At 40.9% G+C, this 24,473-nt stretch overlaps 1 protein-coding gene across 2 annotated transcripts; it reads left to right on the top strand.

The window, feature by feature from the left end:
- Positions 1 to 4,912: 4,912 nt before the first annotated feature.
- Positions 4,913 to 17,750, top strand: gal3st2 (galactose-3-O-sulfotransferase 2). Of its 2 annotated transcripts, none has more exons than XM_026365268.1 (4): positions 4,913 to 4,993; positions 12,999 to 13,103; positions 13,179 to 13,869; positions 14,809 to 17,750. In XM_026365268.1, the coding sequence occupies exons 1-4, from the start codon at positions 4,932 to 4,934 to the stop codon at positions 15,784 to 15,786; spliced, it is 1,836 nt and encodes a 611-aa protein (XP_026221053.1). In that variant the 5' UTR covers positions 4,913 to 4,931; the 3' UTR covers positions 15,787 to 17,750. The 2 variants fall into 2 exon arrangements, with proteins under 2 accessions (XP_026221053.1, XP_026221064.1); XM_026365279.1 differs by having other exon boundaries at positions 13,191 to 13,869.
- Positions 17,751 to 24,473: the final 6,723 nt, after the last annotated feature.

The raw sequence follows: 24,473 nt of genomic DNA on the forward strand, positions 1-24,473 counted from the left end.
ATACTACTTGGTAAATGTTCATTCCTTTCAAAACTCAAAATGTGCAGTGTCTGAACATTCACCCATCCATCCATCATCTTAACTGCCTTTCCTGGACAGGGACCGGGTGCTGGAGCCAATCCCAGCTGTGGTTAGGTGAGAAGAAGCTCCACCGTGGACAGGTCACTAGTCCATCACTGATACATAAAGTAAGACAGCCCTTTGCACTCACATTGACATCTCTGGGCTATTTCGAGTCACCAGGTAACCTGACAGCATATGGAGCTAAAGTAGAAGCCAGAGAGAAAACAAACACAGATACGGACAAAAACATGTGAACTGCACCCAGAAAGGCACCCTGCCAACTGGTGGATTCGAATTCGGTACATCCTGTGAACGCCACACACTGAATTAAATTCATCTCCAGTGTGTTTAACTGGAGGCAGAAATCTCAGCACACATCTCCTGACCTGGACTTTTTTTTTTAGTTTGGGTGAATCTACCATTTAAATCAAATAAAGCTATACTCACTCACACACACACACACACACACACACACACACACACACACACACACACACACACACACACACACACACACACACACACACAGTTACTACATTGTGTTGTACACCACTCTCTCTGGGCAGAGAAGGAGTAAGTAGAAGGTTGTGTGTGTGTGTGTGTGTGTGTGTGTGTGTGTGTGTTTGTGTTGGGGGGTAGGACTTACACAATGCCATGTTCACCCCAGTGAGGGTGACTGGTGCAGGCTCATTTTACCTCTCTGTTCACAGAGACAAAGGAGGCTTTTGTGAGCCAAAAGCCCCCCTAAAACTCCTCAAACTTGGAGTCTTTACCCCCACCACCTACTTACAGCAGCACAAGGGAGGCACAGACAGCAGATTATATGGACAGACTTGGCATCTGGAAAAACATAAAGGGGCTACAGGGGGTACTTTCCATGACCAGGATTTGAATACCATGTGAGTGCTGGCCTGAGACACCACTGCTGTATTATTTTGGACAGTTTATTGTAACTTATGTACTCAGCTGCTCTGGATCATATCACTACATAACACATGATAATGTGAAATAGAAGAAGAGCTTGAAAGACTGTTCATTGCTTACAAATGATGTTTAATAAATGGAGCTAATTTTTAATTGAAATACATTTTTAACTTTATTAGTTGCATATGGTTCTTTGAATGCTCACGCTACTTCCACCCAATAAGGTTCTGAACCTGTGTGCTTCAATACAAACCCCTGGTGGTTTTCCTAACCACACTACATACCCATGATACACCTTACATGTTTGCAGCTCTTTTTATTGGCTGCCAGTACAACATAAATTTTACTTTTACTAAATTCTACTGCTGGTCTTTATACTACATATGTGGTTTGGCTCCCCAGTATATGTCTGACATGCTCCCTGACTACAGTTCAGCCAGAGCCCTCAGGTCATGTGGTAGTCATTTTCTAGCTGTACCCATAATGAGATGCAGGGGCCTTGTTTATGAGATCATGTGTAAAATAAGATGTGTGTGTAGGAGCAACCTGTATGAACAAGAAAACTGGTATTTATCAACACTGGATTGAAAAAGACTCCTAATTTGTTTGTTTGTTTGTTTGTTTGTTTGTTTGTTTGTTTCAGGTGTTAGTGTCAGTTTAAGCATAAGAGAAAATCCTAAATATCTGTCAGGTAAACGGACTCACAGTGGAATAGTCCATTGGCAATGCAGGCTGATTACATTACATATTGACAGATCTGCCATTAGCAGGCTGGTGCACTACAAGAGAAACAAAATGAAACAGAGGCATTAATGGCATCGTTTACTCTGATGAAGTCATTTACTTGTGTATTGAATAAAAACAGTAATGTGGGAACAGTAGTTACTCGATGTTCAGCAGTTTTTGGATGCATAAATAAATTCCCTTTGTGTATTTTCAGGACTTGAGTGAATCTCCTTAGTAGGAGATTAATATAAAAACACTGCATTTACATGTTTAGGTTTTTCAAAAAAGCTAAAAAAGCTAGTGAGGATATGATAGCTTTACTCACAGCACGAAAATATGAGCAGTCATACAGCTTTCCATAAGACTCTGTAATTACCCCCTACTAATATTGTCCCTCTGTGATCTTTACTGGTCCTAATCAAGGTGGTTTTTGACATATGTTGAATTTGACACGTGCTATTATGCAGTAAAAGCCAATTTGCATGTATGCCAACACAAAGTAAAGGAGGTCAGAGTAAAGGAAGTCTGTATAGGTGCGTGCCTGCTGAATAGATTGCTCAGTGTAGCTGCATGTAGCTAAACTCAGTTATTAGTCACTACCATCAAATTAAAGGCTATTTCTGGAGAATGAGCCTGCAGGGACACGTCTATTTCAAAATGGTGCACATTGACTATCACGCAGATGAGCTCTTCACAAAGTGGAAAATTCATTTAAGAGGCTACAGTTTATGGACTAAACAAAACAGCCTTAATTTCTAGGTTGGCGACTTAATAGTCTCTTAAATGCAAACAGCCTTACAATGCCATACAATAACCAACTCGCCTAATTTAGTATTCTGGGAGAGTCCTGGTGGGAAATGGTCATACAGCTGTTAAAGAGGACAAACATAAATGAACAAATAATTGAACAGAGACTTATTTTGGTGTGAAAACAGTGTACAGATTCAGACGGTACAAAGTACTTAATCAGTAAGGTTGAAGCCAACTCAGACGTAGTAGAACAGGAATTTAAGTTTGGTATCTGGTGTCCCTGCATTTTATCAACCTCTCAGAAAGGCTTTACAGACCGAGCAGCAGTCCTTCACATGAGCAGCAAATATTCATTTGAAGGGACAACTCTTAAGTGAGCACAGATGGCGATGGCGCAAACTGCTCAGAAACCTAGATAGTTTGAACAACTACTCATCTACAAACGCTCTACACTGATGGTGGAGTAGTGTGATGCTCTATAGCTTTGGGAATGTGTCCCAAATTAGACACTCAAATCAAAATACAATCTGATAGTAAGTTGTGTAAAATAAAACCAGTGGTAGCTGTCAGAGCATGCTGCAGCCTAAGGGGATCCCCAAAATATGAGTACATGCACACACAGGACCAGCTGGAATGTACAGCGTCTGTGTGTTTGTCCTACAGCATAAGGTGTGTTTAAGGTGTATCTATAATAGGAACCATTGGAGCTTTTTATTCTTGCATACAATTAGACTTTACCCTTGTACAATTAGCATTTGCAAACCATGTTAAATTGTGGTCAATAACTGTAAAAGATGTTTGGTTATCGGTGTGTTGCAATGTGTCTCTCTTCAGTGCCTTCACAAATAATAAATACCTGTGCTGTGTAACCCGTTGTGCCAGAGTGTGCCTGACATTACTAAGAGGCAGATGGCACGCCCAAAAATCTGACGCAGAATGCACAGTTGATCATTTTAAATGATTTCATCTTTCTGACACTGATCTATTGAAATAGCTGCAGCTATTTCTGCCCTGATCTGCCCTCAATGAGCACTAAAGGTATAACAAACAGCGTCACTAGTCATCTACTGCCACAACTCAATAAAGTTCATTGAGCAGTAAATAGACTATCCAGGCCCCGTGCTCAACAGACACTGGGCTTTCCTTGGCACAGAGAATACAGAGTGGCAAGCTCGAGCCAGGATTCATTTGTGACCAGTGTTCTTTGTGATTCTACTTCAACATGTGTATACAGCTGCTATGTGACAAAAATCATTTTAACTCAAAGCTACTGGCTCGTAGTCCGACTCATATCATTCGTCATCCCTACTAGCTGGTATGAAATGCATGCTGGGATACATGTCTGACACACACCTACAGTCACTTCCTAAAGCTTTGCAGTTAAAATTAGAGGAGCACTGGGCACTAGGACTGTGCTTGTGTGAGTGAGGACCCATGTTCTTGGGACTGTACTTGAGCTGTGAGTGATGGTGCTTCTCAAGGAGCAGAGAGCAAGACAGGTCTGTTAACCAATCACAGACTGACAGAGACAGAGAGGTCACAGCCTGGACACACAGACTCCTGGACATGAACCAAACAGGAGGACAATCTGGGTCACTTCTGCCTGCTACAAGATACTTCCTTCCACGCTGATACCATAATATAAGTCAGATACCAAGTATTAGACACACTCAGATCAACATACACTGCACTGCATTACTCTCAGTAACCTGACCTAACAAAGCAGGGGTGCTGAAGTTAGTTCACAGATTATTGGGAGCAAATTGATAATGTTTTCTATTCATATAAACCTGGTGATCCATCAAACGTTAGCCTGCTGACTGAGTTTTATCAGCTTAGAAATATTGTGTTTGCATTTCAGGACCTTCTTTTTCGGACAAACCTTTTCTTGACACTTTATGTGTCTGAATCTTTCACTGTCATGTGCTCGGTTGATCCATGCTTTATTCACCAGATTGCTGTCTATTGTTTGGCTGTCTGCCTGACAAATCATGCAGACAATACTTGTATTGTGTTATTTACATAGCAATTACAGTAGACCTACAATGAAACTGTTTATAGACTGGAGTGTTGCTGTGTGTGTTAAACCATGCGGTTTAATGGATGATGGAGATTCCTCTGAGCACAACATCTTTCCCTGAATGACTGACACGGTTTCGCTTTTCCTCTGGGTTCAGGTCGGGGTCGTGGTTTGACCTGGGTTCAGCTGGAATCAGTGTGACGGTGACCGGCTCTCACCTGGAGGAGCCGCTCTCAACTTTCTCCTGCGGCGAACAGCAGCTGCGTGCGCGCTGCGTGCGCCACGTCTCATCCACAGCGAATATCACACACACACACACACACAGAGAGAGAGAGAGAGAGAGAGGAGGGAGAGAGAGAGAGAGAGAGGGAGAGAGAGAGAGGAGAGAGAGAGGGAGAGCCGGGATAGCGACAGTCGGAGCTGGATCTGCGTCGGGCGCCTCGCAGAGATGCTGTCCCCACCGCGGAGATGGAGATGGATCAGAGAGCAGCCTCTGAGCTCAATAAGCACGTAAGTCCGCTCATGTCCAGTTGTTCTCTCAGTCCCAGAGTGAAAAGACAACAAGATTGAAATAGTTTAGAGCAATGTGGATGTTCGGCTGTTCGACATCGGTTCGCGTGGCGATTTCTGCGGGACACTTGAACAGAAGTTGTGCTCGTACTATCTGAGTGTGTGTTGTTTGAGGATGACATCCCAGCTTCCTCTGACTTTGAAACTCAGCTTTCCCACTGATCAGATCAGAAGTGAAACTCATCAGATTGACGCCGCTTCACTTTGCTGTAGTGGAACTGGTATTTGAACCAGCAGGCTGTAAAACAGCCAACAGGAGAAATGTAAAAGGTGTAAAATGTAAAAGGTGTTAGTGTAAACTGATATTTCTGTGTATAAAACATTACATTAGTATTCAAACTGCTGGCTGTTATCACCAGTTTACCAGCATGAACCAAGAAGCCAGCAGTGCTTGAGAGTAACTAAGTACATTTACTTTCAGTGTACTTAAATACAATTTTTACAGTAGTTAAAATAATTTAAAATATATGTTTTATTAAAAATATCAAATGCATCCATAATCAAGTGCAACACATCAAGTTTTTCCTGAACTTCAGTACCATTCATTTTGAAACCAGGATTATTTATTCAAGTAAATGATCTGAGCACTTCTTCCACCACTGGAGGCCAACAGGTCAGGCTGTCTTGTGTTTTATTCCCGTGACAATACATTCCAACTCCACTAAATTAGGTAGGCTCATTTCCTGTGGTAGCGAATATCTGTCAGGAAGTGGGTCAGAGTGAACACAGGGTGGGATCAGTCCAGGCAGCTGTATGTTGGCCGTGCACACAGTACGTGTCCCAGGTGTTCTGAACAACCGTTCAAATACAGGTTTGTTTTATGGTTGGAGTCCACATTAAAGAACTAACACCCCGATCAAAAGGGCAAATCAGCGTCTGCTGCTGCGAACGTCACTCAGTGTGTTGCTGATACTGTATCCCAGTGAAACGTTAGCCTCTCAGCATCAGATTACAGTCTGCTGATGGGACGTGATAACTGTAACTGTAGTCCGGCTTGTTTGGACGTGGGCTAGTTTCATTACCCAGAGTCCAGTCCAAGGTCAGAGAGGTGTACAGGCCTGACCCACAAAGTTGATTGGTGTAAAGGCAGGACACGCGTTTCAGGTCTCCTTCATGTTATCTAACACTGCTAATGTGACACAGCGGACTGTTACTTTCCACTCAGGTTTTTGTCAGTTAGACAGTGGACGTCCACACAAGCAAGACGCACATGCTGTTGTTTTTAGTCACTTTGCTTTTATATTTAGTTGTGCACATTAGTGGTAGTTTTACATCTATTTTTAGTCAATTTGTGTCTATTTTTATGCTTCAGAGCTGGTAATAGCCGGGGCCAGAGGCATTATGTTTTCAGGTTGTCCATGCAACAGAATATGTATCTGGACAGATGTGTCACTGGTTAGTGGAGGTATACAACCACAACGCAGTAATTCTACTTAGTGATCTGATGTCTTTTGATGTTGTTTCTGTCTCTTTGTACTTTTGCATCCCCCTTTTAGTTAGTGATGTGTCTCAAGGGGTCCCATGACCACGTGGGCCCCTGGGCCTGTTCAGTAATCCATCCATACAGTATAAGCTTACTTTAATAGCAGTTTTAAAACTTGCTTAGCAGCTGGAGTCCGTGCTCTTAACTATAGATGTTTTTAAATGAATATTCAGTCTCGTGTCCTCCTCGTGTCTACTCCACTTTTTTTTTTGTTTTCCCACTTTTTTGTTTTAAAGTGTCGTCTCTAATTCCTTCACAGATGTTACACGTTAAAGCCTCCCAGCAGCTCAAAGTACAGTTACCTACTATCCTGTGGGGATTTTAATGTGAACCATCTGAAGGAAGTTTGGAGTTTGAGGAAGTTGGAGGAATTGTAAATAATTAGTGACCGACGCAGTATTTATATTAAAGAGTGTTGTGAAAAGAGTGGTGAGTATGACGTGAGTCTCCTGAAACGTAACTCACACTGAGTCAAACACTTTGCACTGTTGCATTTCAATGAGCTGATTTGACGTTCTGCCTATCCTTCATATCAACAGTCCAGTGTTTAGTTTAGATCGTAAATGTGATTTTTTCACTCAGGGTGACCTGGCTGTGTGGATTTCTCTGCCCGGAGACAGATTAGAAGCTGTGTGCGTCCACATTGAGTCAGGGGGACACATTTATCAGCTCTTACCCTGGCTGCGTATTTGAGTGAGCTCCTGCTGTTTGCCAGCACAGAAAATGTCTGGAATCCGGAGTTGCCTACCTGGAGCTCCCTCTTCACTTACACGTAGAGGTTAAAAGTTCATGTGTGTTTGTGAGGGCTGCTGAGAGAGGAGCAGCAGGCCAGGCTCCAGATGTTGTCATTGCCCGGGGAAACCTGTGGCTTTTTTCCCCGTCATTAAGTCTCAATGTCTGAAAGCATGGAATGTGGTCTATTTTACAGATTTGCTGACCAGTTTTCAAAACACACCGTGGTGTAAACCTAATGCGTTGAAGTTGCCAGCTACAATTGGTTTCAGCTCATTTTCATAGAGTATGAAAATCGTTTTGCAGATTTAGCACATGCTTTAGATATTACCAAACTATGGGGTTTGTGTGCATGCTTTGTACCGTGCATGCGCACATCAACATTGACTACGTGACCCACTATATTAAAAGCAATGCATTTGACTTATTGTCCTTTCTGCATTGAAGGTCTGCCAACTCCTGCAGTGGGTCCAGGTGAACCACTCAGGTGCCTCAACTACAGCAGTGCAGCTACAGTTTCCGAAGCAGCCATCTCGTGTTGCCTGTGAACTGCCGAAACAGGCATGTTTGAACAGGGGTTCTTCAGGTGGCTGTAACATCTGTGAAGGAAACATTGAGTTTTCTGAGATGTTGTAAACTGTCTGTAGGTAATTACCTTTTGCGTGAATTGGATTTAGGTAACAAGCCCAGTCTATGAGGGAGTTTTATAATATCATTCAGATGCTTAAATTCCTGGTGAGATTTCAGAGGACACTGTTTGAGTGTTAACTAAATCTTTTATCAGTCTTCATAACAATAGGGGCCTTTAAAAAAGATTTTTATCTCACCTACTAACTGTGTGTCAATCAAAGCTAAGGGCATAGAGACAACAAGCCAATTTGAAAGAACTAGCGACTAGTGACAAAGGTCAATCTTTGCATCGCCTAGTGTTGCCTTGTTACGTCTGTATCTCTCCTGGTGCAGTGGTTTCCACAGCTGAACAGCCAATCAGACTGGTCGTTGGTCTGCTGCCAATTCAACATGCTGAAGTGGCTGAAAAGCCGCCGACTAGTGTTAGTGGTGTGAGTCACACCACAAAACAGAGTGACAGATGCACACTGACATTGCTCAGTGCCTGACCATTGATTTGGTCCTCAGGTTTTTCCATTTCCATTAGATTTCAACACCTCAGGTGCTGCTACCTGAAAACAGTTAGAGTTGGACATAGTTCTATAGGGCGCTCCCTCACATTCTTCCTGTCACTGTGACCTCACCTTTTGATAAAGAGCTTTTCATTCATTAACACTATATTGCCATCTATGGTTGGAGAGTTTTGGACACCATGCTGTCTTGAATAGAATGATGTATACAATTAAAATGATTTAGTTAGTTTTCTGGCAAAACTAATAAGTTTCATGTTAATGTAGTTTTATATTTTCTATAAAAAATAGTTTTATTACAGCTTATGAAAGTGTTTTAAAATTAGCGTTTTCACTGAAGTTACTTTCATAATAACCCTGCTCTGCACATGGGGCATGTTGTTCAAAATGACTCATACATAAATGTCAGAGTTTGTGCTTGGTTGCTAGTTCTTTCCAAGCACTCATTTCCTATGAATACTTTCTTACCCATCTCTGTAAAACCACAACAGCCAAGGCTGTGACAATAGTGGTGAGATCAATATGATGAGTGATGTAACAGAAGCTACTGGGAAAGTTAATGAAGTCGAAACCCAGCACATGAATGCATTTGCTCCCTGAGATTATTCGTATTCATCTGTCCTGAATCTATTAAGAATTGTGTATTGTTGTGTGTATGCACATAAAGCACTTAACTGCAATGGCCTGCTACTGCTAGTCTAACTCAAAGACAGTCTCTTAGCATGGTTTGGACTTTGGGTTTGGCTAAACCAAATGTCTAATTTGTTTTCCATCTGGAGCTGTGGTTGAGCTGCTGAGCTCTGTTTATAGAAATCTCTGACTGTGCTGAAACATCAAACCAGCAGAACATGACAAAGCCAATGACCACTTCTCTGCAGTGTGGAAACCCACATAAGCCTACCCGAGCTACTCCCTTCTAGCTTCTAAAACTTGGTGTTTTGACTGATTGCAGGATGATGCTGATACTGGGATACTTGGAGATATCACAGATGCAGAAAGCCATATTGAATGCATTTACCATTTATTTCAACAGTACTGACAGAATGCTTTGTTTTATTGGGGCAGTCTGAACAAAACCCAAATCTGAAACTGAGCGTGGACATTCAGTGCTATTTATTGTATAAATAATCAGTGTAATAGGACACAGACAGACAACAAAACACATCTGTCAGTCACATGTTCCAATAAATCTGCTTACATGAAAAATGGGTGGGTTCAAATTAAAAGGTGCTATCTTCTCAGTTGTTTATCAGGTCCAGGAAATGTTTCCAGTCTACATCCAATAATGGAATTGACCTCGATTTTGCCAATACTTTTGGAGGGGAGCGTATACCACGTCTGACGCACTGCAAATGGACTGGAATTGAACAATATTGATGTAAAACTTCAAAGTGGACCTCAGTGAGAGGACAGCGTGGTGTGGTAGTGTGTGTGCCTTTGTATGTATTTATTCTAGCAGTACCCACAGCTGTTGAGTACTTCCAGCACTTCATCTTGGCGCAAGTCTACTTTGGCAGAGTAGACTGAGTATCACTCCAAAAAAAAAAAGTCCACATAGTGACACAAACACTGACTGCAGGAGAGAGTTACTGTCTAGGATAATACAGAGAGTTTTGCATCAGTTTATTGGAGGATGTGAGTAGAAACAAAAAGCATTTCTTGTTAGTTTGGAAGCCACTGCTCAATGAATCATTATATTTTGATTACTAACAGATTTGTTTTATATTTTATGCTTTTACTTGCTTGTAGGAGTGATGCTCTCTTTGTAGGATTCTGCATTTTGGTTATGTAAAGGAACCCCTGTCTTCCATCAGTTGAATCAGTTAGTCCCAAAAGCTTAGAGGGACATAGTGCTGATGAACCTTAATGTTCTCCTGGGTTAGCAGTTGTTTCCAACTCGCCACTCTCACACAGATAACATCTCTTCCCAGTGTCTATAAGATAGTTGAGTCATGATAACTGACCTCTATTGAGGTGACAAGTCTGCAGTTTCTTAGATGTTTTAGTGGGATCTTTTCAGATACCCTCAACGATGACATGCTTTTGGGCTAACTTTGGAAGGTCAGCCACTTCATGCAAAGTTCGCTATTGATCTAAGTCTTTTCCATTTATAGATCCTATCTCTAACTTTGGCTCTGTGGAATAGAGAGCCCCCTAAGGGCTATGGTGGTGAGTTTCTCACAATACTTTGGTGTTCCTCTGAAATGGTTACTACGACAAACACATAAAAACAAAAGAAATCAGTAGTTGTATGTTTTCTACAGCTCAAATACCTAAATTAAGAGGACGTTCAGCTCATTTTACAACAAACTGAGTTTACTTGTCTTGAGCAGCATGCCTTTGGAGTTGTATTACTGGATGGAGGTACAGTATGACGATGATAACATTGAAACAGTTATGTTTAGTGAAAAAAGTTCTAGAACCGTTTGTAACACAGACCAATGTATTAAAAGGCTTGTTGGATTTAACAACTGACAGTGATGAAGAGCAGAGCCTGAGACAGCTTGGTAGAGAGGACATAAAAGGTATAGACACAACAGGGGATTTTTAACCCGTTGCAAATGCAACATTAAAGATCACTGCCACAATCTATGTCTATCATATAGGACTGTTGCACGTTTGGTGCTGTAAGCTGCGTATAGCACCAATAGTGTCAGTTTTACAGGCGCAGGCAGCACAGACATTGGCTTTGTTCACATTAAAGGGTCTCAGTGATAATTTAGAAATTCTGAATTAATTTTTTCAAAAAGATTTGGGTGACTTCAGCAGGTATGAGACACTAAGACATAAGCCATTTTTTACATAGAAATTCCTAAATATTATTCACAGTGCAAAGAGTGAAGAGCTTTAAGGTTATAGAACAGAGGTAGAAGTAATATTCTCCAAACACTAAATGTCAGCGATAACACACAGCGTAGATTAGGTAGGGATAATGTTTGTGGTCCATTTCATTAGAGATGGGCTCACATCTCCCACCCAACACAGTAACACTAGAAACTAAAACATGAAACCTAAAAAAGTGACTTGTGTCTGTTTCAGTAGAGTTATCAAACTATGGCAGTGATTTGATATTGTGATGTACCTCATTCATTTTCCCTGGACGGTCAGACCTTACAGAGCAGACATTCCCAACATTCTTTATATAACTGAAGTAACACATCATCACACCATCAGAAAATGAAGATATTTTAGTCTCACAAAATATCTTTCATTTTTTTTATTAGACTGACAGTTTTCAGTGTAGACAAATATATGAATCAATACTGCTATTAAAATAGTGTGACCAGTAATCAGTATCAGCTTATATTAAATTCTGGAAAGAGAGTTCTTCACATTCAGCTGCATTAATACTTAAACCATAACAATACTAAGCCTATCATTTTATACCCATTATCATGAAGAGCATATCTTTTTCCTATATTATAACAAAGACCGCAATCTCAATTTTATGAATATCTCCAAGACCCAAGAGGCAGATGATTTAATATTAACAGTAAATGACAAGGGGACATTAAATGTTACCTCCGTCACACTGCTCCGACGGAACCTCCGTCATGGTGTCCAAACACAGTCTCAACACTAACTGAACAACTTGAACCTACAGATGAACAGACCCATCAGCTATCACACAAAGCAGCCGTTTCACTCTGGTCATTACAAAATAGTTTTTGATTAACTAATCACAGCTTTTAAAATAATGTGTCGTCCCAAACAACGGGGTTAACCACACCTCTTATGGTGGAACTTTGACCTGGGACATTTTAGGCTAAGTTAGGAGCTGACTGAGAATGTTAGATATTGAACTTAACTATGTTAAAGCATTTTTTAAAAATATTTCTATTAAACCTACAATAAACAACTTAAACAAGTGCTGGCATGCAATTAAAAATGAATCCACTATGTTCCAACAAGTCCTTCCCTCCTGCTGCTCTGCTGTTCTTATCCTTTCCTAGATTGTAGTTGAACTTATAAGGACCTACTCCATTTGTTTCAGGTACAAACATCAGTAAAATGAATAAATTGGTCTAGTGAATTAGCATGTCGGTTGGAACATCTTACCAGTAAATTGTTAAAGCTGCTGCTAATTATAATAATAATTAGGACTGAATTATTCAGTCCATATCTTCCACTGAACCAGTGCAGTAGGTTAAATGGAACAGAAATGAAAAAGCAGTAAAATTAGAAACCATGGCGAATTGTGTTTATTTGAAGCAGAGTTTTCTAAACGTGGTGATCAGGAGAGCATTTGTTGGCGAGACATTGTGAATAAAGACTGAAGTTCTGTCAGTCTTAAAATGGAAAATTCATTCTCTCATAGTTTGATATATTGTTTCACCCAGAGGCAGCTTAAGTTCCTGGAAAAGCTGTGATGGCAGAAGGGTGTTCTCTCATACTGACAATGCTGTGCTCTGGACCAGGTCTCCAGAGGGGGGGCTACCATCCAGCTGCAGCTGCTGAGTGTTTTCATTTCAAAATATTTTGTGGTCCAGTTCAAGCAAGATTTAAAAATTGTTGTTCATTGTGCAATAAATAAATGTGTAATAGAGGACAAATGTGTGTGACTGATGTGTGTATGTTGCACCACCTGCAGGTGTCTGAGGAGAGGGCTATGGAGCAGGCATCACTACCTGTGGATACTGCTGGTCCTGCTTGTGGTCTGTATCGCCATTCAGACCTTTGTCGCCCATCAGGCCAGGTAAAGTCACACTCACTGTAAAATTCCTACAGCATAGTAGGTTTCTGACTCCTACATAATGCTGACTGTGTTTAGGACTTCTTCCAGTGACAAGCTGACAGGACTCCCACGTCTGAGATTCACTGTCAACAAACAGCACCTGTTTCCTACTTTGCAAAACATCTGGGAAGGCCTTCATTCTGAGTCCTCGCTGGCAGTAAACCAGGACGCAGGGTTGCTACACACAGAAACAACAGCGGATCCTCACCATGAGAATGAGGGATATGGAAAGTCATTGGACAATATTCTGTGGAAACATGTGGATAAAAACATCAGCCTTGCAACGGGCTCTCAGGCAAGAAAAGTTTCACCTGGAAAACTGCTTCAAAAACACGGAGACAAACCAGCCGTTGAAGTTCCAGGTTCTTCGGTCCTCCATGGTACTAGAAAGGGCTTAATTGTCAGCACACATAAAAGGCTCATGAACACTCCCACTCCATCCAGTGTTTCAGAGACTCACATCAACAGCGTACTTACCAAAGCAACCTGCAACCCAAAGTTTCACATTGTTTTCCTCAAGACACACAAAACGGCCAGCAGCACCATCCTCAACATCCTGTATCGCTACGGCGAAAGCAGGAAGCTGACCTTTGCTCTCCCTCTGAACAAACACAGCCAGTTATTTTACCCGTTCCCCTTTACATCAAATTTTGTTGAAGGTGTAAGCAGCAGAAGTGTGAAGGAGTTCCACATCATGTGTAACCACATGAGGTTTAGAAAATTTGAGGTAAGTTTCATCACAAAACTTTGACTGAATTTCCAGCCCAGTTTACATATGGACTGCACATGGAGCACAACACGATATGTAAGCAAAAAAAAAAAAAAAATCCAGGAGAAATCACATGGTCTCATTTTGCCTTTGATCCCAGCCAGTATATTCATGTGGACCCCAGATTGGTTAATGATAGGCTGACATTTGGGCCTCGTTTGGGCAACGTGAGTAAGGTTCAGAAATGTGTCCATAGGCTTACTGTGGTCCCAGATGGGCTTGGACATGTGAGTTGACAATGGGGATGAGGTAGGGTGAGAGGTGCTCAGAGCCCACGTGGGACCTTTTTGTGTAGACATATGCAGTGTTGGGGAGTAGTAAAGTGCATGAGGAAGAATCACCATGTCCACACTTAAGCAAATACATTTATTAGTTTCATCACGGAAACCTATGTTTTACCTATAGTTGTAACTTATGTTAACTTGCCTTGACTTGTGAAGTAATTGGTTGGTGCAAAGCTGAACTTTCAACACTGCACCTACAGAATAATATGTGGAATAATGTTGAGACCAAGGAATTAGTGGAGCACACAAGAGTATGTGTAAGAGTATGAAATAAATGTGACGACACTGGTCACATCTTGATGAACCCCACTTAATCACCCAAATGGGAATTAAATGCTAAAGCAACTTTCCATGGGGCTGCATGTTGGCTCTGGAAATTATTAAAATATGTTTCATTCATTGTCATTTAGATTTTATTTCCCTTGAAGACAATTTACTTTATTTTATTTTTTAAAGTAAAATAATTGACAGGGAATTACAACTTTTAGAAACTTTTAATATGCTAATTACATTTTACATTTACAAAATAAATAAATAAATAAATGAAATATGAACCATTTTGTTATTTAAATATATTAAATCTAAAACAATTTCAATCTATTTTGTGTTCTAGGTGGCAAAAGTGATGCCTAAGGATAGCTTCTACTTTTCTATCCTGAGGAATCCTGTGGCCATGATGGAGTCCATCTTTATTTACTACAGGAGCATTCCAGCTTTCCACAAGGCTCGTAGCCTGGATGACTTCCTGGACAACGGTTGGAGCAACTACAATGCATCAGTTGGTGGAAACCATTATGCTCACAACATCCTGGCTTTTGATTTTGGATTTGACAACAACGTTGCAGCTGATGCTGAGGACTTAGAGGAGAGAGCCAGCATGGCTATTGCAGCCATTGAACAGGACTTCCACCTTATTCTTATTTCTGAGTACTTCGATGAGTCCATGATTTTGCTCAGACATGCCCTCTGCTGGTCCCTGAAAGATGTGGTTTCCTTTAAGCTTAACAGTCGCAGTGAACAAACTCGTCATCCACTTTTACCAAACACTGCAGAGAAAATCAAGAAGTGGAATGCTTTAGACTGGAGGATTTACTTGCACTTTAACACCACCTTCTGGCACAAAGTGGATACTCTGATTGGGCAAGAGCGGATGAAGACGGAAGTGTATGAGTTGAGAGAGCTTCAGGGCAAACTAGCAAACACCTGCTTGAAAGATGGCGGCGCAGTCCACCCATCTCAGATAAAAGACACTGGGCTGAAGCCGTTTCAGTACGGAGCTGCTGTCATTCAGGGCTATAACTTAAACCCACACATAGACAGACAAACCAAAGCCAAATGTCAGACACTTATAACTCCAGAACTGCAGTACACTGATCGACTGTACACCCAGCAGTTCCCCGAGCTGGCTGCTAAGCTTAAAAAAGCATCGAAGGTGGTTGCACCACAGCGTCAACACTCCCTGGCCTCGGCCAGAAAAGCCCATCATAAACAGTTCGTAAGACACACATTCTCTAATCCCAACAACCAAAGGGCCCCCACAGGTTCCCTGTTAACACACAAAGAATCGAACGACAAAGCAAGAATGCTGTGAATGGTACCTGTGACTAACAATGTTACATGATCATACTGCAAGGTATGAAGGCAGCTGTTCTCTCTAACGCTTATGTTCTATAAGTTATATTAGAGAACCTACAGGGTAAAGCAGTTGATGATCTCCAAGAGGTAGCAGTGACCAATATAAGAGAAAAAATCTAAGAATGGAGCAAACAGGGTACTGTGTTGCTGTTGTTAAAGCCTTACCAGTAGTGAAGCTAAAAGTGTGAAGGTGGCGCTAGGTGAACTACTAAAAGTGTCCAAAATGGAAATAGGGTTCATCTTGACAGCTTCTGAACAAGTGAAAACTTTTACCTGACCTCACCAAACAAAGTTGCACCAAAGGATCATGGTTAATTCTGTCTTGATTATGAATATTGGCTGCAAAGATCAGCTTTTCCTGATGCTGTTGTCAGGTCGATCTTGTTTGTTAGTGCCTTTCAAATGAGTTATGGTGGTTACAAAATGTACTTGTCATCTGCTGGCGCTATGGTTTAGATGTGGTTAAGTTTAGGAACAGTAGGAAACGCGAGTGATGACAGTTCAGTCGAGACTGTACATCCTCTGATAATGTAACAGTGAAATGATCATTGCTTCTCAGTGATAACTGTCATTGTTCACTTGACCACTAGAGGTTGCTCAACAAAAGACATAAACAGCATTTACAATTAATAATAATGACATACTTTATTGATTCCTTTGGGGAAATTGTTGTTTGGACAGCTGCAGTAGATGACGGTGCTACTGTGTGGTGTCAGTGTCTTGTTCAAGGACACCTCAACATATAGCCAGCAGGAATCAAGAATCAAACCAGTAACCCTGGTGTTTTATAGACGACTCTACCGTCTATAAAACCTCTGCTGCCTGTTAAGTGTTTGACCGGAGCTGTTGCGCTTCTGTTGAGACACGATGGTTTAGAGACCAGAGTATTTGTCTTGTTCGGGGAAAGTAAATTATACCAAATAGTTGGTTTATTAGGTAAACTAACATAGTGTAGCTACAGAGCTATAAAAAAGTCCCCTCATAGTGTTTGTCAACTTTAATTATTTTACAGTATTGAATCATGGTGGTTAAAATGGTACAGTGTGTAAAATGTGAAGGGTTTAGCATCATCTAATGGTGAGGTGTAAGCTGCTAATATGTCAAGTGATGAGGTTGCTTAAGATAGGCATATATTTCCAAACTAGATTTAATTACTTATCACACACATGATCACAATTCAACAATATTCTTTGTAGATACATGTCACAACCAGTACTAGTATGAAGCTTATTATATTCAGTTTTAGGTTTAGGTAAGCATCATTATACTGTAGTTGCCACAGTTTGGCTCAACTTTGCATCAAAGAGTTTTTCCATTGATCCACATGAACCTTTGTCTAAGTATGAGCTCCAGGCTTGTATTGACTATACACACAAGATACATCATAACCCTAACCCTAGGTGTATTTAGTGACACTAACTTTCCATTCTTTAAGTCTTTATGCTAAGGGACAAAGAAACCCTGCTCTGTTTAATGACTTATTGTTATTTGCATTTTTCAGTCTGTGAATTAAGGTTCATCAGTACTGACAGAGATTGATATTTATTTCTGATTTATTAGAATAAGGAATTTTTGTCTTGACCCGGTTGAACTAATGTTCAATGATTCTTCTCCGCTGTGCCCCCAGTGAAGCTGTAATCGCCACCACAGTGTCTGGAGCTTCTAAAGAGGTTTTACTTCACCCAAGGTGACTTTGAAGCCAGATGCTGCTTTTGATGTTGATTTTTCATGAAGTTAGTGGTGAGAATCCAGAAAATGTTTTCATTGTTATGTTGTTAAATTATAAAGTTTAATTTAAGTTTTCACAGTTGTGCTTTTCTTACATAATGAAACTGATGATGATGATGATGATTCTGTAAAGGACATGAAATGATTTCCAATGATCTTGATTTCTGGATACAACACAATAAATTTGACTGTGTCAGATTAAGCAGGATACAACTTTCATTTCCATGTGTCACACATAAACATCACCTTAGAATGTCCATCAACCTACAGCCTGACTAAACTGTTGCTATAGAGACCAGAGAATATATCTATAGATAGATTTTATCAACTGTTTAGTAAATGGACATGGACACTTGTTTTACTTTGAATTCTTATGAAGAGCACATGAATGCACCAGTGGTCTGGTCTCTGTGAGACCTGGTGATGTATGAACCTTGGTATTGTGGAGCAGAATCGGGTTTAGTCATCAGTCTTCAGCCCTATCTAGAGCAGATTTAGGCTGAGTCGTTCCAAGAGGGCAGAGCTCCGTGTACTGTATTGGACTGATCCATTAAGAGTGGTTGGTCTGTTTGCACTTGGATTTGTTACTTTCTTTGTAGAATAAATGCCAGAACCAGAAGCCTCCAGTATTAAAATACTAAACCCAAATTTTACACAGTTAATGTTCAGAATTCTCACACTTTAATAGCAAGCTGTAAAAACATGGTGAACTGGAGAGATTTAGTGCCCAGTAATGAGACAATATCATGATCTTTTTCCTGTATAATATGAAATGGATTCTATAAAATTGTGAAACGTTATAATGAGAAAATCAGCAGAACTGTCTTTGGATCACAGCGACAGCAGGGAACATGTTCCAGATTCTCTCTTTTTCAGAGAAATCATTTCAAATGTCCCGTTTCATCAACACAAAAGAAGAGGAATGGATGTTAGACTGAGACAGTAATATGATTCGACCACTGGAGCTCTTCTGCTGACACTCAGTTTAAGTGTGCAGCATGAACCATGGCTCAAGTCTGCTCCTGTGTGGTTAGTAGCTGTTATTACATTGAACAATTCAGTTTTATTCAGCAAATCACAACAAAAATTATCCCAATTTACACAGTAAGATTAAGACCTTACAGAATTACCCAGAAAATCCCACTTGACCAGGACTCAGTGAAAGTGGAGAGGAGAAACTTTGTTAAACCTCCAGCAGAACCAGGCTCAGGGACATCTGCTTCAGGCGTTTGCTGTCACTGGAAAGAGGAGGGAGAAAAGATCTGCTAATCTTCTAGCTACTAGCTGCCTACTATTGGCGGCCGCTCATGGAGAAAAATGATCTAAACCTCACTGAGCACTGGTTTGATCATGTTTTTCAATTAAAACCTATTTCACTGAAAAGTATTCTAATTTGAATTGAACGTTCCATGTTCATAGTAAATACATTGGAGAAGTAACTGTGATGGGATGTTTACATGTGGTTTTATGTTTTAATAAAAATGTTTATAATGCATCACATCACATCAGAATCAAGGCTGGATTGGGAGCAGGCTAGTAGGGCCCGTGCCCTGAGGCCTGAACAGGAAGGAGCCTTGGAAAGATGCAGGGTACACCCCTCCTGAGGTTCCTGATGGCCCAAGACAAGATGTGAGGTTTTCTGAGACATTAGGGAATTTTCTGAGGCTTTAACAGTTGTGGTCTAAGTCTGAGGCACTGAAGGCCTGGGGCCTGATCCCAGGCCTCAGAATTCCAGGTGCCTCGGCTCCTGGCACCCTGAGGCTTTGCCAAACAAAACCAAGGTTATACTACAGTTTTACAGCCCTGTGGAATGTGCCCCAGGACCTCCCAGGACCAGAATCCAGCTCTGGTCATCTTTTACTACTGTAAGTAATTATGTTTGTGTCTCTGAAAGCCCTGTGTGGCCAGTGTGTTTCCTGAATGACAAATGTATTGAAAAGCAGGGAAAGCATAAGGAGGTTTTGCCTACTGGAGGTAGGCCACAGCCAGGATTCAAACCCCAGTCTTCTACATGGAGGGCAGCAATGTTACCACTACACTCTCCAGCCGCTTCTAAGTAGGTGGATACACACAACTTCTTACACATCTTCTAATGTGTGCTATACATAGATTAGCTAGTGTTTCTTAGGAGCAGTATTTACACTGTACTAAGCTTTCTACTAGAATAGAAACCTTAATGTAACCATTAAGATTTACATCACATCTCACAGCACTGCAACGTGACGCTCCACTTTCCCTCAGCTACAGCCACAGCATCCTGATGCACTCCTGACACTGGACAGCACACTTAATCAGCACAGCTCAGTTCCTGCAGCGGTGATCCGGTGGCTTCTTCTTTTCCCTTTCGAATGAAGGAAACAACTTAAGAAGTGTTATTTTTACACAAGCTTGAAACAGGATTACTGTGAAACAAGAAGCCTTTTCAGATAAGAGCAGGAGAAAACTGACTGTGGTTTTAGAAGTCCAAGAGAAACAGTCTCGATATAGTCGAGTCTAGTCATAGAAGCTTTAAAATGTGCCTTTTGTCTGGGAGCAGATCATCCTTCTTCAAGGCCCCTCTGCAGTCTGATCTGTTCGTAGCTGACCTTTTCCATGCAGCGTAACCTTTTCGCTCTCTGTCTGAATGCTCAGTGTGCCGTTGAGTATTTGCATGGCCCAGGGCCTCCATGACTGAGTGTGGGAGAATTTACAGCATGTTTCTGGGAATAAACAGAGTGTTAGTGACTCTATGTATTTTCCCTGGGTCTTACAGCAACTACTGGCAACTTAATTCAGCGTGTAAATTCTTACATGTAATTACTAAATAATTAATTGAAACCCCTTTTTGTTAACTTTTGTTACATTAGTATTAACAGTATTATAACTGTATATATATATATATATACATATATACATATATACATATATATATATATGTGTGTGTGACGCGTAACATTGATTTAATTCAAAATCACTGTATATCTGAGTCACAGAGTGACTGTATTCAGTTAAGTAACATTTGATGCATATGGGCTTCAAAGGTTCTTTCTTTCTGGTATTTCAAACTTCATTGGCTATTTATTTTTAAGAAAACTGGCTATTTAGCATTTGGATTTGAACTATTATACTATTAATACACAAGAGAACTTATGGGTCTGTTCATCTGTAGGTTGTTCAGTTGGTGTTCAGACTGTGTTTGGACTGATTGAATAATAGTAGAGTTTATTTAGTCAATATGATGGAGGTTCCTGTAACATTCAGTGTTATAGTGTTACAGTATATAATAACATGATTTATATTAGAATTCATATCTATAATAATTTGTTAAATTATACTTTAATGTTAAATTATATATTATATTAATTGTTATAAATTAATCTTATATCTATGTACATATATATATAAATTATGTGTTTTGGATATTGCCATAAAATTAAGGTCTGTTTTTAGATTCTTCACTTCCATTAACACTTATCACAATAAAGAAACAAATATAATAATGTGTTCTCAATGATTAGCACACTCTAATAGTTTACCTGTTCTCTCTGTACAGAATATATTATAAGCTGATAATGATTATTGGTCATTTATCTATTTCAATAGCAGTATAGATTAACATATAGTATACACTAAAAACTGTCATTCTAATAAAATTTAAAGATTCTATGTTTGTGTCACATCACTTATATCAAGACGGATGGGTAGGTCTGCTCTGTATGGTCTGAACGCCCAGAGAAAATAAATAAGACATGACACACTATGAAGCTATGGAAGTGCTGCATTAGCCTTTAGGCTGAAGAAGGTTTGTGAATACGGCTCCTGATGTTTTTGTCTCCTTGCTGGAAGAGACAAGTGACATTTCTGCATTTCAGCATTTATTCACTAAATGTGGTGCCACTGGAAAACACACACTGACTTCCAACGTACATGGGGAACTGCAGCTGAGCGCCTGACACAGCCACAGCCATTAGTTTCACTCTGTGTTTGTGTTGAGTGTGTGTGGTTTCCTGCTGTGCACACCTGCTACTCATCCCCTCATCAGCTCCTGCACCCTCAGCAGCTGCTCCTCATCACTCATTACTCTCTGAGGCCCCGCAGAGTCGAACCTAATCACATACAAACATCCTGCAGTAAGCTCACCGGAACTAATATTGTTATTGTACTATTAACGGAAAGCTTAATCCTTACAGTAAAACAGAGTCAACTCAACTTCAGACACGTCACTCTGTCCCTTTAGGAAGCACACGTGGTTGTGAAGCAGTTTCACCTGCTATTGGTGCAAATGAAAGTGACGGCAGGTGAAATGGCGAGACAAACACAAGACAAAGCCCCAAAATGGAAGAGTTTTTACATGTGGTGGTCACAGACAAGGGCTCTCTTCTCAACTTATCCTTGTTACTACTGGTAGCATGAGACAGTACATGCAGCTCAGTCAGGTTGCACAGTTGCACCACTTACTCCAAGATGGTACATTCACACATGCAGTTGGAAGAAAGTTAGTTGTGTTTCTCAGCACAGTCTCAGGAGCACAGAGAAGCTACCAGGAGAGCTGGACAGGACTGTAGAAGGCTAACACTACAGCAGCAGGAGGGGGAGCAACAGAAGTGCTGTGAGAACCCTACAAAACGGCCTCCAGCAGGCTACTGGCGTGTACGTTTTCATCATGTGGTCAGAAACACATTCCACGAGGATGGCATGACAATGTCCAGCCCTATGTGGTCAGAGTGTGTAGGTCGTTCCTGAATAACAAACATGTTGATGTTGCTAACTGACCCTCATGTTCCACTCACCTAAATTTAATTGGGCACCTATGGGACATTATGTATTGGTGCATCCAACACCACAAAGTACCACCACAGACTGTCCAGAAGCTGACTGACGCCCTGATCCATGTCTGAAAGGAGACCCCCAAGGACACCATGTGCTGACTCGTCCAACACATTTCCATAGTTGTCGGGGGTCCAAACAGACAGACAGGGGCCGCGCACGCTTCTGAGTCACATTATGAGCTGCTGTATTGAAATTCACGTAACATGGTTCAGCCATATTTTCATTTGAACTTTCAGTGTGGTTTTGTGGGTTGATGATTTTACTGCAGTTTCCACTGGCTATGTAATTTTGTTGTGAACAAATTATAGAAAGCACATTCAACTTGTATAAATGATGCATCAAGTTGGAGCAGTCTACATCCTAAAAACGATCCTCTATACACAGAAGCGCCCTCCTCTGGATCATGTGTCGGCTGGACTGCAGAGTGGAGTCCACTCTGTGTCTTGGGCTGATATTCACTAGGTTTAATTCTCAAAGGCCTGCAGCTGCACCTCCTGCCTGCTCCACTTGCTCTGGCTCAGTGTGGACTGCAGCAGACAGATAGGTGCGTTCAGCTGTAATCTGTATTTGCTCTGTGTCTCTCCTTTTTCCAGCACGGGCAGATTAACTCTCGCATGCCCTGCCAAACACATTTGAACAGTGACAACCGACGCTGTGCTTGGCTGCACCTCACTGCGCTCTTCAGTCATTCATGCCCCATTCTGTCCATCTACTCTCTGTTCAGTCTTTTCTTCATCCAGTGCAGCTGGTCCAGGTGTGACAGTTATCTCGGGCGTCACAATCTGTCTTTCAGACCGGGACAAAGGGAAGATAGACAAGCTGATTAGTAAAATGAATAAAGCTTTCACTCCACAGGCAGAATTTCCCTTTTTACTGAAACAAAGGCTGTGTCTTTGTCTACATCTGTATTTTCATGTCATGTAAAAATAGATGTTCAGCTAGCTGCATTGAAAAATCTAATGAAGTGTGGGTCATTACACTTAATAAGTGTATTGATATAAAGTGCAATAAACTTTATATCACCAACATACAGTCATTGTGCACTCACAGTAAATTTATATTTATATATATATATATATATATGAGTATATATGAAGAGGAGAGACCTGGGTCACGTCTGATCTTGACAACACAGATTTGTAAAGGTTCTGAAGACTATGGTAAGAGGAAGGGTCACAAGAAAATTTCCCAGGAGTTCACCACCAGTTGACTCTCGGGCAGACTCTGTACAAACAGTCTGCTCCTTTGTTATCCTCCCTGGAAGTGGTCAACCAACAAATATCATGAGAGTAAAGTGTGCAACAGTCACAGATCACAAGGAGCCTCGGGGTAATGTGTAGGGAACTGAAGTCCTCTCTTTCACTGCTTAATGTCAATGTCGACCATTAGGAGACCACTGAACAACAGTGGGGGTCACGGCAGACGTAGAGAAAATATTTATGCATTAAGTATAAGAAAACAAGAGAAAACCCGAGCTAGAGAGCAGCTGGGTCTGCGGAGTACAGGGCACCTAGTGATCCAGACTTGACCTGAGAGGCTTTTAGGTGTGGTCAGTTTTTCAAAGACACATTTCTTTGTCTCGTTAAGGGTCCAGTAGAGAAGACTTTGACCACCCCACTGTCACTTTAAACATGTTTCCTCTCTACTTTGGAATAGAAGACACATGCATTTGTAATCATACACTGCACATCAAATCACTTAATCAAGTTCAAATAACAAACCACATGTATATGGAGACTCATGAATAATTCAGTGCTGCTAAATTAGCATACAGTATGCGATTTTCTGTTGCTGTTTTTTTTTTTTTTACCTCAAAATGCTAATTGGAGTCAGGTGTTATCATCAGTTAGGAAAATGAGTTTGGAGGAGTAGAGTTACATCAACTCACAGAAACCACTCTGCTCTGCACAAGAAGAATATGTGAACCATGCCTCACAAAAAGGAGCTTTCAGGGGATCTTCGATCAAGAATAGGTCATTTACATAAAGCTGGAACGGGTTACAGACAAAAGACAAAGTAACACAGCAACAGACAGAGTTGATCACGTTTGGTCACTGTGCTTTATGTTTCCATGATACACAGATGAACCAACAGGTTCATCGCATC

The sequence above is a fragment of the Anabas testudineus genome, chromosome 13 (assembly GCF_900324465.2).
Source record: "Anabas testudineus chromosome 13, fAnaTes1.2, whole genome shotgun sequence".
Classification (NCBI taxonomy): domain Eukaryota; kingdom Metazoa; phylum Chordata; class Actinopteri; order Anabantiformes; family Anabantidae; genus Anabas; species Anabas testudineus.

What these genes read in the sequence shown, in the direction of transcription:
- gal3st2 (XM_026365268.1), top strand. Translation starts at nt 4,932, where the DNA reads ATGCTGTCCCCACCGCGGAGATGGAGATGGATCAGAGAGCAGCCTCTG. An exon ending in CCTCTGAGCTCAATAAGCAC is followed by an intron (nt 4,994 to 12,998) that starts GTAAGTCCGCTC and finishes CACCACCTGCAG; the next exon opens with GTGTCTGAGGAGAGGGCTAT. An exon ending in TGAGGTTTAGAAAATTTGAG is followed by an intron (nt 13,870 to 14,808) that starts GTAAGTTTCATC and finishes TTTGTGTTCTAG; the next exon opens with GTGGCAAAAGTGATGCCTAA.